Source organism: Belonocnema kinseyi, chromosome 4, assembly GCF_010883055.1.
Source record: "Belonocnema kinseyi isolate 2016_QV_RU_SX_M_011 chromosome 4, B_treatae_v1, whole genome shotgun sequence".
Taxonomy (NCBI): Eukaryota; Metazoa; Arthropoda; class Insecta; order Hymenoptera; family Cynipidae; genus Belonocnema; species Belonocnema kinseyi.
This window is the reverse complement of record NC_046660.1, coordinates 10,821,089-10,838,805: the sequence shown is the minus strand read 5'-3', so window position 1 is coordinate 10,838,805 and position 17,717 is coordinate 10,821,089. Positions and strand designations below refer to the sequence as shown.

Genomic DNA, 17,717 nt, shown 5'->3' with positions numbered 1-17,717 from the left:
TTTATTTACAAAAAAAGTTCTCAGGTTCAAAAAAACATTCAGTGAACTGAAAAACTGTGGTCGGTAATATAGGTATTTAGCTGTGTCACATGCCCTTAAAGGCTTAAAAAGTGAGAACTTTTTAAAATCAAAGATTTTTTAAATCGAAAACAGTGTGGCTGCTGAACCGGGCAAACGGGAATTATATGAATTTTCAGAAGAATTAGAAGCTCTTACGCGCGCTACGCGCGCGACCCACTATTTTCCTTGTAATTATTCTATTTGGAAATTAAGTTCACGAAAATACCACGATAATCATTTTTACTTTAATAACATTTATTTATACACGACTTCGCATGCGTACCGCATACGACGGAGTTCTTGTAAATTTACAAAGCAACATAGAAAAGAGTCATCGAATGGACATTCCTAGTTGATTTCGAAAACGAATTAACTTGTAGTATAAACGTCAAACTTTTAATTTTTTAAATAAAATTGTTTAAATAACTAATAGTTCTCGTAAATTTGCAAAGCAATATAGAAAAGAGTCACCGGATTGACATTCTTAGTCGACTCCGTAAACAAATTTACTTGTAGAAAAAAGGACAAACTCTTATTTTTTTATTTAAAATTGTTTAAATAATAAATAGTTCTTGTGAATTTACAAAGCAACATAGAAAAAAGTCATCGGATAGACATTCTTAGTTTAGTTCGAAATCAAATTTATTTGTAGAATAAAGACCAAACTTTAAATTTTTTAAGTAAAATTATTTAAATAATTAATAGTATTTCTGTAAATTTGCAAAGCAAAAATAAAGGAAAAAATCAAAAGAATAAAGAATAGACATTCTTATTTAACTCCGTAAACAAATTTACTTGTAGAAAAAAGGACAAACTCTTAATCTTGTAATTAAAATTGTTTAAATAATTAATAGTTCTTGTAAATTTACAAAGCAACCTAGAAAAGAGTCATCGGATGGGCGTTCTTGGTTGACTTCGAAAACAAATTGATTCGTAGAATAAAGGCCAAACTTTTAATTTAAAAATTAAAATTGTTTAAATAAATAATATTTTTTGTAAATTTGCACAGCAATAAAGAAAAGAGTCACCGGATAGACTTTCTTAGTTGACTCCGTAAACAAACTGACTCGTAAAAAAAAGGACAAACTCTTAATTTTTTAATTAAAATTGTTTAAATAATTAATAGTTCTTCTGAATTTACAAAGCAACATAGAAAAAAGTGACTCTTAGAAAAAGGGCAAACCCTTAATTTTTTAATTAAAAGTATTCAAATAATTATTAATTCTTTTGTAAAGCAACATAGAAATTTTAGTTGACTCCGTGAACACATTCTCTCATAGAAAAAAGTTAAACTCTTAATTTTTAAATTAAAATTGTTTAAATAATTAATCGTTCTTGTAAATTTACAACGCAACATAATAAATCAAACGTATTCTTTAAAGAAGAACTATTTCTAAAAATTGTTTAAATAAGTACAATGTTTGAAGATTAAATAAATGTTAAAAGCCATAAATGAGCTCTATTCGAATTCGGCACGATCGTTAACTTAATAGCTAGGAATGTTTACATTCAATAATGTAAACAGATACCTAGAACATGTCCGTTTCACTTTTCTATTAGTCTACGGGAAGCTGCGACCTGCTTTCAACTATATGAAAAAATCTGCCCAAGTTTGATTTTAACCGTCTTTAAAAAATAATTAAAGTGTAGTTTCGAAGATTTAAACAATTAAAAATTAAAAGCATTTAAAGTTGGGAATTTTTGATAAAAAATAGTTTTATTTTATCAACAGTAAATGCAAATAAATAAATTATTTTTAAAATGGATCTGTAAGTAAGATATAAAAAATTGAACAATAATTGATTTATAAAGTTTCTGGTCTTCCTTTATATTATTTTTCACTGTAAATTTGATAAGTAAACTCTTTAATATATTATTTCTATTAATTTTTCAACTATTAAAAAATGTAAACGTGCATTTTTTTTCAACTTAAAAGTAACTCCATAATAATATAGTCATAATTCAAGATTTTTATTAAATTAAAAATATTACGCGTCTAAATTATTTAATTTTTATCCCATTTAATTTGAAATTTCTTAATGTAGAAAAAGAATGAGTATTTAATATTTAACAATATTTCATTGTTTATTTAAGACGAGTAAATTGAAACCAAATATTTACAAGAAAACAATTTCAAACTGAATTGTTTTACATAGAAAACTTTGAATTTGAAAAGCGTTTAATTTATAAGTGAAATCATTAAATTTAGACGCATAAATAACAATTGAACTCTTATTATTTGTAGACAAAATTTGAGTAATTTTAAGAGATATTTACAAGTTTTGAAGAGATTCAAAATTAATTTAAAACTTGAAATTATTTCAAGTAATTTAAACGAAGTGTGTTAACATTTGTTTCAGAACAACTAAATATATTTTAAAATTAATCAAAATTTTCCAACAATTTTTGAAAATACTGCAAATTAAAAAAAACCTTAAAATCTTCCATAATTTTTCGAAGTGAAAAATCATTTTCATTTTTTCTGAGAATCTTAAGAAATTTTTTATTCTTTTGAAGTCTTTCACAATTCTTAAAAAAATTCTAAATTTTTTGTTTGAAATCTGCAGAAATCTACAATTTATTTTTGATTCGGATATAAGTATTTGAAACTATTTTTAGTTCTAAGTTTAATTCAAATCTTTTTAAAACTTCTAAATATCTCTTAAAATTATTCTAATATTTTTACAAATATAAAGTGTTCTACTGCTATTTGTAAATTCAAATAAAATTTTTTTTAATTTGCAGGATTTTCTAAAAGTTATATAAAAAATTCAATTCATTTTGAAATATATTTAAAAGTCCCGAAAAAAATTCTAAAATGATTCTGAATTTGGAAAAATGTAAGCCCACTTCTATATTTCTAAAGATTTTGAAATAAAATTTTAAAGCTTTTAAAGAATGCCTAGACTATTTAAAATTAAAATTATTTAACTTCTAATTTAAGAACTGTTAAGTTAAAAAAATTATTTTTCAATTTTTAATGTGTCGAGCTTAAAATTACTTAAAATAATATAATTTTGAAATTTTTTAAACTTCATTGCTTGATTCTTTAATTTAGACTATTGAAAATGTTAACAAGGATTTATATTTTTGGGACTTAATTTGAATCTTTGAACTCTATAATTGATAAAAGTTATAAATTTTGCAGTTTATTTGCATTTCATTTAACATTTTTTAATTGAAAAGTGTTAGTACATTCCATTTTATACGTGTAAATTTGTGATCATTTGAATACACAATTTTTGAATTGAAAACTTTTAAACTTCAATTTTAAAAATTTGGAATTCAAGTGTTCGACTTTGAATGCTTTAATTTGTTGTTTATTGTTAATTACTTTATATCGAAAAACGTTCAGAATATAGTTTGATTTTTTAAATTTCATTTATCGGGAATTTTTTCTTCGATAAAAACGGCCACCCTGAATCCTTTTAACTCGTCAACAATAAATTGCGTTTAAGCTGAAATATTGAAAAAGGTTTCAAAGGATTTTCAGAGATTTTAAAAGACTCAAAAATTTCAAAAGAATAACAGAAATTGTTCAAGAATTGTCTTAAGATTCCAAAGTTATTTAGACATTTTTATTTTTGTAAAATAAAACAAAAAACTATATCAGAACTTTAATCTCCTAAAACGATGATTTTTCTCAAATTGTTAGTTTATTTATTATAATTAAGGTATTTTGCAGCTTTAATTTATCAGAATGGATTCTTTAATCTATTGGAAACGACTTCTACTTGATCTAGTGTTTAAATCATAACAATTTAATAATTCCGAGAATAAATCGTGTTTACCAATTAGCATTTTTTAAATTTATTCTGTCGCTGCTCAAATAGTTGAATTTAGAATCAAATAGTTGAACTTTCAAGCAAAAGAAACGAACTTTTAGAAAAAAGTTGATTTTTCAACTAAATAGTTCTATTTTCAACCTAGAAAGATAAACGCTTAAAATAAAAAAGGCGAATTATAAATCACGAAAGCTTTTTGAGTCAAGAAACAAAATAAAGTGAACAAAATTGTCGAAATTTCGATCCAAAAAGACGAAGTTTTAACAAAATAGTTGAATTTTTAAACCTACAATATGAACTTGCTACGAAAAAGTTAATTATCAACAAAGCAGTTGAAGTTTCTATAAAATTATAGATTATTCAACAAAAATAAATTCATTTGCAAGCAAACAGCTGCATTTTTAACCAGAAAAAATAAATTTGTCATAAAAAAGTTAAATTTAAACAAATTTTTACATTTTTAATCTATGAGTTGAATCTTTAACAAAAAAATAATTTTTTTAGAAAGTAGTTCTACTTTCATCCAATTATTTAAATGTCTAACAACAAAAAAATGAATTTAAGAAAAAAGTTGAATTTTTAAATAAAAAGAAACAATTTTCTATCCCAAGCGATGAAAGTTCAACAAAAAAGATGAATTTCTCAACTAAAAATGTACAATTGATATTTCAACCAACAAAGATAAATATTCGAAAATAAATATAAATGTTCATTTGAATCCTAAAGAAAAAATTTATTTATTTTCAACCAAATAAGTCGCATTTTCATCCAAAAAGACGAAATTTCTACCAAAAGAGATGAATCTTCAAATCAAATCGAAGAATTTGCAAAAAAAGATTCGAATTTTCAATAAACAAAGATTTTCCGGTAAAGGAAGAAAAAGAATTTTAAACAAATTTTTTAATTTCCCAGAAAAAGGGCGACTTTTCTAGATACAAAATTTGATTTTAAAACCAAATATGTATACCTTTTTTCGTTTGAATCACAAATCTTTAAATTTCATTCCACAAATATGAATTTTAAACGAAAAAGTTCATTTTCAATTTTTTACGTAAATTGTTGAATGTATAGCCAAGAAAGAATTTTTAAACCAAACATATTTTTCAGACAAGAAAGAAAAAAGATTTAAACCAAATTGTGGAATTTTTAAGTAAAAATAAATAAATAAATTTTCTAGAAAACAGTTAAATTTTGAACACGAAAATATGAATTTGAGAAAAAAAAATTATTTTCAACCAAATAGTTGAATTTTCAATGAAAGAGTTCAAAGTTTAACCAAGAATTTTCAAACAAGCAGTTGACCGATCAAATAATAAAAATTTAAATAAAACAGATTATATTTCTGTCAAAAGAGCTCAATTTTGAAAACAATAATAGAAATATGCAAGAATAATTGAATTTTCAACCAAGAAAGTTTTTCCAGTCAAGAAAAAAAGGTAATTAAAATTAAAAGTAAAATTAAACTTTCAACAAAAAAAGTTAAATTTACTATCCAAAACGACGAAAGTTCAATTAAAAAAGTTGAATTTTCAACCAAAAAAGATTCGTAAGATTCATATTTCAATTAAAATAGACGAATTCTCGAAAAAATACTTGAATCCTCAACAAAAACAGATAAATTCGTAAGAAAAGGGTTGAATTTTCAACAAAATAGTTGAATCTTCTACAAAAAAAAACAACAAAAAAACAGATGTATTTTTAACTAAAAAAGAATAAATTTATATCAAAAAGAGGTTCATTTTTAAAACAAAACGACAATTTTGGAGTAAAAGAGTGGCATTTTCAAAAAATAAAAATTTTCCAATCGAGAAAGAAAAAGAATTTAATTCGAATTGTTTAATTTTGAAGCCAAAAAGATGAATGCTTAACAACACACTTGCATTTTCAACTTAAAAGAAAGGCTTCTTTAAAAAATCGTTGAATTTTCGACAAAATGCTAGCGTTTTGAATTACAACAAAACGCGTATTATATGCTTCCGGCTGATACACGCCAACCCGATGAGAGACGTGTTTGTTATCTACTAGTGAACTCAACGCTATGTGATGATTTGAAAGGGTTGATTAGTTTCGTAGAAACACTTTAATATATATTTATTATTGTTTATTGATAGAAGATAGAATTCTGCATTGTTGAACAAAAATGGTTAAACCATAACGTAAACAAGTAAAGAAGAAATATGAAACTTGACCTTAACTGAGGCGATTCGTAAACATAAACTCATAATTTTTAGACTAATCTTCAGCATTTATTTAAATAGGAGTAAACTTCGGAAAAGATAAACTAGGATCGAGCTGATTGTCATTTGAAACTTCACGGTAATGATGTTTCTTAAAGGTTTCGGTGCATCTCCAGTTACCACGGTCTAGAATGTTCTGTACAGGGAGGTCATCGAGCCAACTTCGTGAGGCTATCGCTGAACGAATGCTTCCTGGCAAGGCATCTATTCCGGCTTCCTTGAGGACTGATCTGATCCAATTAGTGATACCAGTTCTAGACGCAGGCTTAACGTTTCCATAAATGGTTATGAAAAGATCATCGACTTTGGAGTCTTTTCTTCTTTCCTGTAACCTTTTAAGCATTGGCCTGATCCATGTGATAGGACATAGCCATACATTCGGGTGCTTGGAAATCCTTCAACTTTTGAAATTCTTAAAAGTGTTAGATCGTGAATTCAGCCGTCCAGAAGCTAATAGGAGTAGGGCTGCTGTCCGTATGGAAATCTCAAATAAAGATACGATATCTGTAGGTTTGGCTAGCCAGATGAGAAGATTCTGAGCATCCCAGATAGGGGATTTGATCTCACGAGGCCTAGCAATCGAGATAGCCTTGAGGGGTTGTCGAACTAAGAACTCAGTAGATACGTTTGAGGCAGGTCCAACAGCACAGAAGGTAGTGATGACAGCTCTATGAAGGAGAATTGTGTTATAGGATAGACCTTCGGTAATTGACAAGTCCGCTAGAAATCTGGATACGTTTTGACCTTGTGGAGATTTTGGGTTGACCCCCATCTTCTAAGACCAGCGAAGCCATCTACGGATCGCAGCCTTATAGGTCTCGAGGGTTGAATGTCTCCAGCTGTTTCGGAAGAATTCTTGTTCCTTAGGGGACCAATCTCTAACGAGTTCCTGCCACACCCGATTCTCTAAACCTGGGGTGTGAGACGTTCCACTTGCTGAGGAGACTGGTTCGTAGTTGTTTCGATCAGGGAGCACTCTAGGTTCTGAATCGTTAGTGGCGGTTCCTTGCTCCTGCTCGATAAATCGGACATCCAGAAGGTCTGTTTCCACTTTGGCGCTACTAGGAGGAATTGTCCTTTGCACTTGTTCAGGTGAGCGAGAACTCTGGGTATGAGGCAGGGTGGTGGGAAGAGCCATACGAGCTTGCAGTGCCATGGCTGACTGAAGGCGTCTATAAATAAGTCGTAACGATCTTTGCAGTCTCGCGATACGTATTGCTTAACTACTGCTGACCTTGCTGACGCAAAGAAATCGACGCCTGGAACGCCCCATTCTGCGAAGATTCTCTTCATTGCCCAGGGTTTTACCCTCGACAGTCGGTCCGCAATACTGTTGTATCTTCCTGGTAGATACACCGCAGAGAGGGTGATGTTTCTGTCCAGAGTGTTGAGAAGTTGATAGGTTTGGTCCAGGATTTAAAGGGACCTTGTGCCTCCTTCCTTCTGGACGTAAGCTATGAGAGTGCGGTTGTTCGTCTGCAGTAAGATGTGAGCGTTCCGAAGTTGAAAAGACATCCTGTCTATAGCGGCGTGAACTGCGAAAATTTCTTTTTTGTTGGAATGCTAGCTTTCCTGGATCTCGGTCCATGGTCCGGACATGTGGAGACCGTCGAGCTGGGCTCCCCAACCTGTATCTTCAGCGTCGTTCGTAAGAAAGTTCGTTATGGCTGCTTTGTATAAAGGGGCGGAAAAAGACATGGCTGTCTGCCACTACGTCAGCTCCTGGATCACCTGAGGAGTAACTGCGATCTTCTGCCGTGGTCTGCGTTGTCAGAATTTGGTCAAGAATCTTTGAAGGTGGCGGCAATGAAGTCGCCCTCTGTGCACGACGAAATTGGCAAAATTTAGCTGACCCAGTAGGCGTTGAAGATCCTTCAATGAGCAGTGTCCTTGGAAGATGAATCTTCGGGACAGTAACAAAATTTTCTGAGCCTTCTTTTGCGGAAGGTTTATGAGGTTGTCTCTGGTATTCCAAAGAATGCCCAGGAATTCTATCTCCTGAACAAGGTTCAGAACGCATTTGTCCCGATTGATTTTCCAGCTTAGAAGTTCCAGCAGTTTCACTGCCTCGAGGATTTGTGTTTTCAGTTTGCTCCTGTCTTGAGAGACGAGGAGAAAGTCGTAGGAGAAGAGTGCGCTATCGGTACGTGGAGGAAGGCTAGGGACAAGTCCATGCGAGTCATCCAGTCTCCATCTTGGAGGAAATCTGGAACCTCTAGATGAGAGAAAAGTTGGAATTTGCTTACCTTGACCTGTTTGTTGAGGCCTCGTAAGTCGAAAATCGGCCTGAGTCCTCCCCTGCTCTTCTGTAGGAGGAACATTCTCGAGATGAAGCTTGGGCCTGGATGTGGTGGAAGCTCCACTACTTTCTGCTTCTTTAGGACCTCTATTTCCTGACACATCTGTGAAGATAGATTCGTGGAGAACCTGGAGCGTTTCCAATTTGCCAGAAGGTTTGGTCTCGAGATTAAGGGGATTCGGACGCCAGAGATAAACTTCAGAATGTTTGGCGGGGCACCCATGTCTCTCCATCTCTCTTTGAAAAGTGACAATTGGCACCCTGAGAAGACAAGAGTTGGTTGGTTGTCACTCATCAGCTAGTTTCTTGCGAAAGGAGCCAGAAGTTTTAGGATTATACTGCGGCCTTCGAAATGCGCCTCTAGTGTTTGCACTGTTCCGGCGGGAAACGAAATTAGATCTAGAAGACAGTGATGGTCCCGCTGAAGTTTGAGCCACTCGAGAAAAGAATGAGTTACGAGAGGCATCGTCTCCTTTATAACTCTTTTTTGAGGTTGTGTAAGCTGGCGCGTTTAACCAATTTTGAGAGCCACCTAAAGATTGGATTAAAACAGAGAGATCGCCCTTATTAAAAACGTATTCGGAACTGGGTGGAACCTTGCGAAGAGCCATCTGGACGTTCTTATTTCGTAGCTCGGAAAGAAGATGCTCTCTTCTGGCCTCTATGCACTGTGCTCTCTTGCCACAAATTACTTGTATGATCTGGTCGAAGTTTTTCTGGATCTGAAATCCCGGACCAAAGAGAGATTCGAAACTGTTAAACAGTGTATCAGGATTGAGGATATCCGGTTTCGAGAAAGACCCGTCGATGATGGATTGTAGACTCGATTTCAAAAGTTCCTTCTGCTCAAGAAACGCATTGGACAAACCGGCGAGGACCCTATCAGTCGCTAAGAAAGGATCCTTTTTTCTATCAAGGTGACAAAGTTCTTCATTTACCTTTAGATCGGTGAAACTGGGAGAAGCGATAAAATCCCTCAAAGTGTTCAAAAATCTTAGTCCCTCCACTCCGGACAATTGAAATGCTGTAAGGAATCAGGCGCTCCTTCTTAGCTAGTCGTATAGTCCTCTTTTCATCAATATTAGTTTTCAGGTCTCCGAAGTGCAGGAGTCGGCTTGGGGTTGAGCTTCTTGTGAAAGCAGCCCAGTCAAGGAATTAATCTGGTTTTGCAGGTTCTGGATCTGAGTTTTAAAGCTGAATCTGGGCCTTTTTTATGAGGCAATGCTCTCGTCCTCACTCTCGGCGTCATAATGTTGTCGACGGCGTCGTTCGAATGCACTGTGTGAGAAGGGCGAATTTTCACAATTTTCACGACTTTCACTTTCGCGACCCTTTTCAAGACCTTCTTCCCTCGAATCGGAAATTGCACAATACTGAAAAGCCCGAGCAGCAAAACGGAAAAGTTCGAAACACTGAACCAAATGAGAATATAACAGAAGTTGAAAGAGAGAGAGAGAGAAGTTAATTTGCGTATCCGATATTGCGGATACGCAATAGCTTCTCTCTCATAGGGATGCCGTGTATCGGCCGAAAGCATATAATAATAAAATTTACACAAGATAATAAAATTTTTAATAAAAAACATTAATTCTCCACCAAAAAATATAATAGTAGACTTTTCAATTAAGAAAAATTTACTTTCAACTAAAAGTGGTTGGATTAATAATAAAAAAACGAGAAAATGTTTAAGTAGGAGGAAAGGTAGAAAAGAGTGTGAAGTCACAACATTGTAAATATTTTAAAATAATAAAATATGGCCATATGTTTCGGTAAAATTCTCCATATAGGGAACTTTAAGGGGTCAAAAATCAAAAAGGGGATTTTCAGGGGAAAATTCCATTATTTATTGATATTTATCAATATTATATTTCCTAAATCAGCAAAAAATTTAAACAAAATCGAAAGAATTAGAAAACTTTTTCGTATTTTTTCGATAAATTTTGGTTGTTAATTAATTTGAAATACTTACAGGGTATTTTTCCGTCTGCAGACTCTCACATTTGTCGCCTCTTTTGGCACGCGTATTTGTGAATGCAATTTCTACATCTTCTGTAATTCCTGTACCAAATATTCGTATCACTATTTGGCGATTAATTAAAACGTGTGGAACACCGTTATCATCATATTCGGTATGTTTCTCAGACGTTTCTATCCTGACACCCCTTATTCTGATGTCTGTCTCCGTTTTTGCGATGGGTATTGGATCATCAAAACCAAAATTTTCATCCGCTGAATACTCACGATGTACACGTGAGTGTATACTGAAAATAAGGAAAACAATTTATAACATGGGCCAAACCGTAAAAAGGGGCAAGATTAACCATTTATTTTTATATTCAGAAAAGAAAAAACAAGCTTTTTCAGGGTGGCCGTTTTAATCGACGAAATAAATTCCCGGTCATTTCCTGTTTTTGTCCCGGTTCGCAAACCTTTTTCACGGTCAATGAAATTTAAAAAATGGAACACTAAAGCTAAACAAATTTCCACTTTCCACACATTTAAAATTGAAATTTAAAAGTTTTTAATTTAAAAATGTTGTAGTCAACTGCTCAATAATTTACGCGTATAAAATTAAAGGTACTAACATTTTCCAATATAAAAAAATATAAATTCACGTTATCATTTTCAATGCTCTAAATTAAAAAATCAATCAATGAACTTTAAAATTTTCACAATTATATAATTTTAAGGAATTTTAAACTAGAAACATTAAATATTGAAAAATTGAAAAAATTTTAAATGAACACTTCTTAAATTAGACATTTTAAATTTGTTTTAAATTTAAAAAAATTTTCGAATTTTTTTCAGAACTTCTCAATATCTGTCAAAATAAATTGAATTTTTTCTACAATTTTCAGAAAATCCTGCAAATTTTAGAAAGTTACTTTACAATTTGGATGAATAAATAACAATTGAACATTTCTTATTTGTAGGCAAAATTTGAGTAATTTTAAGAGATATGTAGAAGTTTTGAAAAGATTCAAACTTAATGTAAAACTTGAAATGATAGTCTAACATAAAACAAAATGTAGGTTTTCGCAGATTTTAAACAAAAAAATTAGATTCTTTTTAAGAATTGTGAAAGGCATCAGATTAATAAAAAATTTTTCTTAAGATTCCTAGGAAAATTAAAAATAACTTTTCATTTATAAAATTTGTATAATTTTTAATCTTTTTAAAACTCCTAATAATCTCTTAGAATTACTCAAATTTTTCATACAAATGTTCATTTGTAAATTATACATCAAAATTTCACTTACAAATTAAGCATTTTTCAAATACAACAATTAAAATTTTAACGTTCAAAATTTAAAAGCTCTTCGAAATTTTAACGACTCCAGGTTTTCTATGTCAGAAAATTCATTTAAAGTTTTTTAATTTTAAATAATTGGTTTCAATTTACTTGTCTTAAATAAAAATTCAAATATTGCTAAATATTCAATAATTAATCTTTTTTTTTAATAAAAATTTCAAATTGAGTGGGTTAAAATTTGAATATTTTAGACTGAAACAATATGTTAAATTTAATAAAATCCTTTAATTAAGAATATATTATTATGAAGTTATTTTTAAGTTCAAAATAGTTTATAAACTTTTAGTCCCACGTTCACATTTGTTTAATGACTAAGCCCTTCAAATTGAACCCGTTTAATTTTAACGTTAAAATATGAAAATTCTTCAATTTTGAACTGATTTAAAATCTTTTTGTCGAATCGTTTTTGTTCACTTTTTATTACTTAAAGTATAGATAAATTTAAAAAAAAATTATTTAAGAAATAAAAATGTTTTTATCCCAAATTTTCAACATCAAAGGCTTTTATTTGTTATTTGTTCAAGTCTTTAAGAAAGCATTAAAAAATTCTTTAAATTAAAAGTGTAAGTTTAAAGATAAAAATTTTGAATGGAAAATTTGTAAAGTAAGGAAATTTTGAATTACGTATTGTAATCTAAATAATAGCATAATTGAAAAACATAACAATTCAACTAATTATTTAAAAACTGTTGAAATCGAAATTGGACCAATTTTTCTTCTACAAATTTGTAAAATTACCGATAAAAAAAAATTCAATGTGATTTCCTGGTTTCCCGGTCCAGCGGCCACCCTGTTTTTATAAGCAATTGTACAGGATTTATTATTATTATTATAAAAGCTATACAATTGCTTGTAAAACAAAATAATACAGAAAAATATATAATATAAAATATTCTTTTTAAATAATGTTCAATTATTCTTTCTTCTGAAGTACCAAACTAGTGATTTAATTATTTTTTATTTAGTAATTACCAAAGTAGTAGAAATTTCAAAAAACAATGATGAATTCTCAATCAAAAATTTAATAGTTGATATTTCAACTAAGGAAAGATTTTCATTTTAAATAAAAAAACAGTTGAAAAGAACCAAAAAGATGAATTTTCAAAAAAATAGTGGAATCATCAACCAAAATAGATTTATTTTCCATCCACAGTTGTATTTTTAACCAAGAAATATGACATTTACATTAAAAGAGATAAATTTTCAAATAAAAAAGACCAATTTTTAACAAGATATGAATTAACGAAAGATTTTTCATTCATTGAAGAAAAAAAATTACATCCAAAATGTTGAATCTTCAAGCCAAAAAGGCAAGATTTCTACAAACCAGTTGATTTTTTAACGAAATAATTACATTTTTAACCAGAAGATTAATTTTCACTGGGAAAAATAATTTTTAATACATAAAAAAAAACGAATTTTCTAGAAAAAAGTTGAATTTTCTACCACCCAGTGTAAATTTATTTTTACCAAATTGTTGAATTTTGAAAAGAAAAAGACGAATTTTATACAAGAAATTAAAATTTTCAAGCAAAGAATAATTAATTTTCAATAAAAAAATGCAACAAAATAGCTACACTTTAACACCAAATTAATGAATTTTTACTTAAAATTATGAACCTTCAACTGATGAATTGTTTTTAATAAAGTAATTCAAACTTCAAACAACTTGTTTAATTTTTGGGAAGTACGAATTTTCTTCAGAACAGATGAATTTTTCAACACCAAAATGTGCCTTTTCAACAAAAAAGTTCATTTTCAACCAAACCAAGTTAATTTTTAATTAGACAGTTGAATTTGTATACAAAAAGATTAATTTCCTACAAAAAGACCCATGTTTACCAAAAAATAGAATAGTTAAATTTTCAGCTAAAAATATTAATTTTAAATTAAAAAAGTAAAGAATTTTCAACCAAAGAAATGATTAATTTTTAACAAAATGCATGAATGATTAACTAAATACTTGAATTATTCAAGTAGATTTCGACAAAAATAGAATAGGGAAATTTTTAGTTAAAAAAATGAATTTCCAGCAAAACAAGAATAACAAATTTTTAACGACATAGGCAAATTTGTAACCAAACAAAAAAAAACATTTTTTCAGGAAGGAAACACAGTAAAATTTCTTTAATTAACAATTTTGATATGTTTACAATCTTTCTCCTAATCAATAATATGCCCTTTTCTAAAAACTAGTTAATTAATAATTAAATCGAGATACTTATTACTATTTCTGTCCAAAATAAAAATAGTTCAAGTTTGAGCACCTAAAGTATTTTGAGTAGCAACCATTCTTAAAATAAATTTGCAGAGAACCAATTTTTGAAGTTTTAGAATTGCAAATTTGGTAAAAGCGGTATTTTTGAAATTGATCGCTTGGCGACTTGAAAAATTTATAATTTATATAAAAAACGTGAAAACTTGCGAATGTACAAATTAAAAAAAAAAACAATATGTTAAATGTGGGAAATTTTGCAATTCTAACATTTTTTGGAGGACTTGATAAATTTAGAATTTATGATCTATTTGGCAAAATACCCAGTTTTCAAATGTTACAATTTCAAAGTTTATAATTTTTAAATTCATTGTTTGGCGAGTTGATGAACTAAAAATTTATAAATAAATTTGTGGAAAATTAATCTTTATGGTTGAAAATTCACCACTGTAGTTGAAAATAGATTTTTTTTGTTTTTAAAAATTAAGTTTTTTAAGTTAAAAATTCAACAACTACACAACAATATAAACAAAAGAAAAACGCGTTACGTAATATATGTACGATCGCTTAGTTACAAATTGAATTTTTTGTTGAACATGAAGTTTTTTAGTTAAAATTGTAACTGTTTTGTTTAAAATTCATGCATTTCTTTCTGCATTTTTTTTGTTAAGAAATTATTCTTTTTGGTTTAAGAACGATATTTTTTTTAACATTAATTTCTTTGCTTTATAATTCAACCTGGATGATAAATATAACGGTCAGGGTAAATGAAAAATTGGTTGAAGGTCTCAAATTTAAATTTAAAACTATGGAAATGTCCCTTACAAAAAATGTCACGCTCGTTCCATCTCTAATATTTAATATCAACTCAAGTAACATTCAAAGTGATTTGATACAAGCTTTTCTAATAAAATTAAAAAAAAAAAAAAAAAAAAACTGGATTCACGGGTAGAAAAGAATGTACTGTTATTTCTCCTTAAAGTGTTATAAACAAGAGATAATTGAAAATTATAATCGAATCGAGGCTGATACAAGCAAGAGATACAAAAAATTATGCGGTGAACTGTGGTTGGTCAGCCCGACCATATATCGATATGAGTTATCTCGTGCGAACATTCTAAAGTACTGAGTTATTTCGACTAATTCTCAGCTCATAATGTTACAAAAGTCGGGTTAAAAAACGAGTTTCCTTAATTTTAACTCCAACAAATACTTACAAATAATTATTAAACCTAGTAAAAATAGTTAAACTATCTACATTTTAATTTGGATAATATTTCATTCAGTTGGTTACAAATTTGTATTTTTATTCGAAATTTAAAACAAAGAAATTAATTTTTTTTTAAATTTCATCCTACAAACATTTTTCCACCCAGCAAATAAAACTTGACACAAATTGTTGAATTTTTAAACAAAGAATACAAATTTTTTACGAAATATTTGAATTATTAAAGCAAAAATATTAATTGTTAACAAAACATACAACCATAATTTTCACAGAAACACTTTAACTTTTTACCAAACTGGTTGAATTTTTAACCGAAAAGATGAATTTTTTAGCGGAGTTGCATTTTCTACAAAGAAAAATATTTACTTTTTAACAAACTTGTTAAATTTTCAAACCAAAAATAATAATTGTCTAAACAATCGACTTACATTTTCACAAGAAAAAAATATATATTCTTATTAAAAATACGTTTAACTTTAAAACAAGTATTTAACTTTTTAACGAGAAAGATTAATTTTTAACCCGTTGCATTTTAACCAAAAAATATTAAATATTTTCCAAAAGAGACGACGCTTCTACAAAATAGTTTCATTTTGAACCTGTAAAGTTCATTTTCAACCAAAAAATTCGAATTTTGAAGAAAAAATGTAATAGTTGATTCAATCCAAAAACATTTTTATTTCAAATAAAAAACAGTTTAATTCGTTAAGAAAATAAGTGTTCAACAAAATAGTTAACTTCTCGTCCAGAATGATGATTTTTCAACCAAGAAGAATTTTATAATAGTGGAATTTCCAACCAAAAAGGATGAATTATCAACGAAAAATATAGTTGAAATTAAAATTAAAAAAAAGTAAATTAATGAAAAAAAGACAAATTTTCAGCCAAGAAAAATTTTCCAGAGCAGAAAAAAATGTCAAACAAATTATTGAATTTTAAAAACAAAACGACAAATATTCTATAATACAGGTAAATTTCCAAACCTAACAAAAATGAATTTAAAAAAAAAGTTAATTTTCAACAAGGTAGCTGAACTTTCTACCAAAATAGTTAAATTTCTAACAACAAATACTAAATTCCTACCAGAGATTAATTTTCTACCAATAAACATTTTTCAGTCAAAAACAAGAAGTAATTTCAACCAAATTATTGAATTTTTAAACAAAAAATACGAGTTTTCTACAAAACAGTTCAATTTTCAAACAGAAAATATGATATTTTAAAAACAAAGTTGAAATTTTTAGCAAAACCGTTGAATTTTTAACCTAGAAAGATTTTTCAGTCAAAAGAGAACATTTTTTTAAACCAAATTGTACCATGTTCAAAACTTTCTACCAAAATAGTATAAAAAACCCCGTTAAATTTTCAACCCGAAACAATACATTTTAGAACTGATTGTATGAATTTTTAACAAGATTGTTAAAATTTGAACAAAATAACTTTTTAATTAAAAATATGACTCTTCATCCAGAAAATAATAATTTTATTTCAAAAAAGCTTCAATTAAACAAAATTATTTCTTCCTTTTTTAACAAAACTAGAAATTTCAATAAAATAATTAAATGTTCAAGTGATTAATAAAAGTTTTAACCAAAAAAATTTGTTTCTTCGATAAATAATTAGAAAATTTGATCATTTATAAATTACAGAGAAATAGTTTAAATAAACATTGAAGTTAATTTTAAATAATTTTTCTGAAATGTTAAATAAAAGGTTTCTTTTGGATTAAATTAAAAATATATATAAGCTTATTTTCAAAAACTTTATAATTATTCAATCAACTAAAAATTTAGTAAAATTATCTTAACTTCAATTTCGAATAATATTCTATTCAGACAGTTATAAATTTCTATTTGTATTTTCATTTAAGAAAATCCAGAGAACTTTCCCAGAAAATATTTTTTTAGTGATATAACAAGAAATAGGGGATAGAATCCGAAACCTGGTCTCTTGAGTTTGTGACATGACTTCCCGGAATTAAATATTCTTGAAAATAGGGGTGAACACTTTGTTTCAAGCGGTCGTAAATGTGGAAAATAAACAACTTTGAACACGAATCTGAAGTGAATTAATTTTCACAATTTTTCAAAACTTGCTGATACTTTATTTATTATATTATATTTTATTATTTTATTTATTTATTTCAAACTAAATAAAAACCTTAATTCTTCTTTAACGTTTAACATTTAAATTCAACTACGAAATTCTTTTTTAAAAAAACAAGAATCATATCTGGACAACACACTCAAATGTATCTATCCTATTTTTTAAAATAAGTAAGGAAAAAAGAGTAAAGAAGAAAAAGACAACCTCCAAACTCTAAAGCGATAAAATATCTTTGGCAGGAAATTTTCTAATCATACAAAATTATTACTATTCGCATAAAATTACATAATTATTGCGCAATAATATCACCTGTATTGAGTAAGAATTATTACTTGGCAATAATGAGTCCATATTTTTAAAAAACGTAAGATATACTACTTTGTTATCAGGATTATATAAAAATGTATAACAGTGTAGAAATCAGCCTTAACTAAGGCGTTAATCTTAATTTTAATAAGATAGGAATGATTGAAT

At 28.5% G+C, this 17,717-nt stretch overlaps 1 protein-coding gene across 2 annotated transcripts in view; it reads right to left on the bottom strand.

Annotated features, from left to right (window-relative positions):
- The window catches only part of LOC117171944 (metal transporter CNNM4), a 106,477-nt gene that overhangs the window by 73,698 nt on the left and 15,062 nt on the right, over window positions 1-17,717 (bottom strand). For both annotated transcript variants that reach the window (XM_033359619.1, XM_033359620.1), the window contains exon 2: window positions 10,351-10,642. In XM_033359619.1, the coding sequence (XP_033215510.1) occupies window positions 10,351-10,642 (292 nt within the window). The remainder of the gene's footprint in view (window positions 1-10,350; window positions 10,643-17,717) is intronic.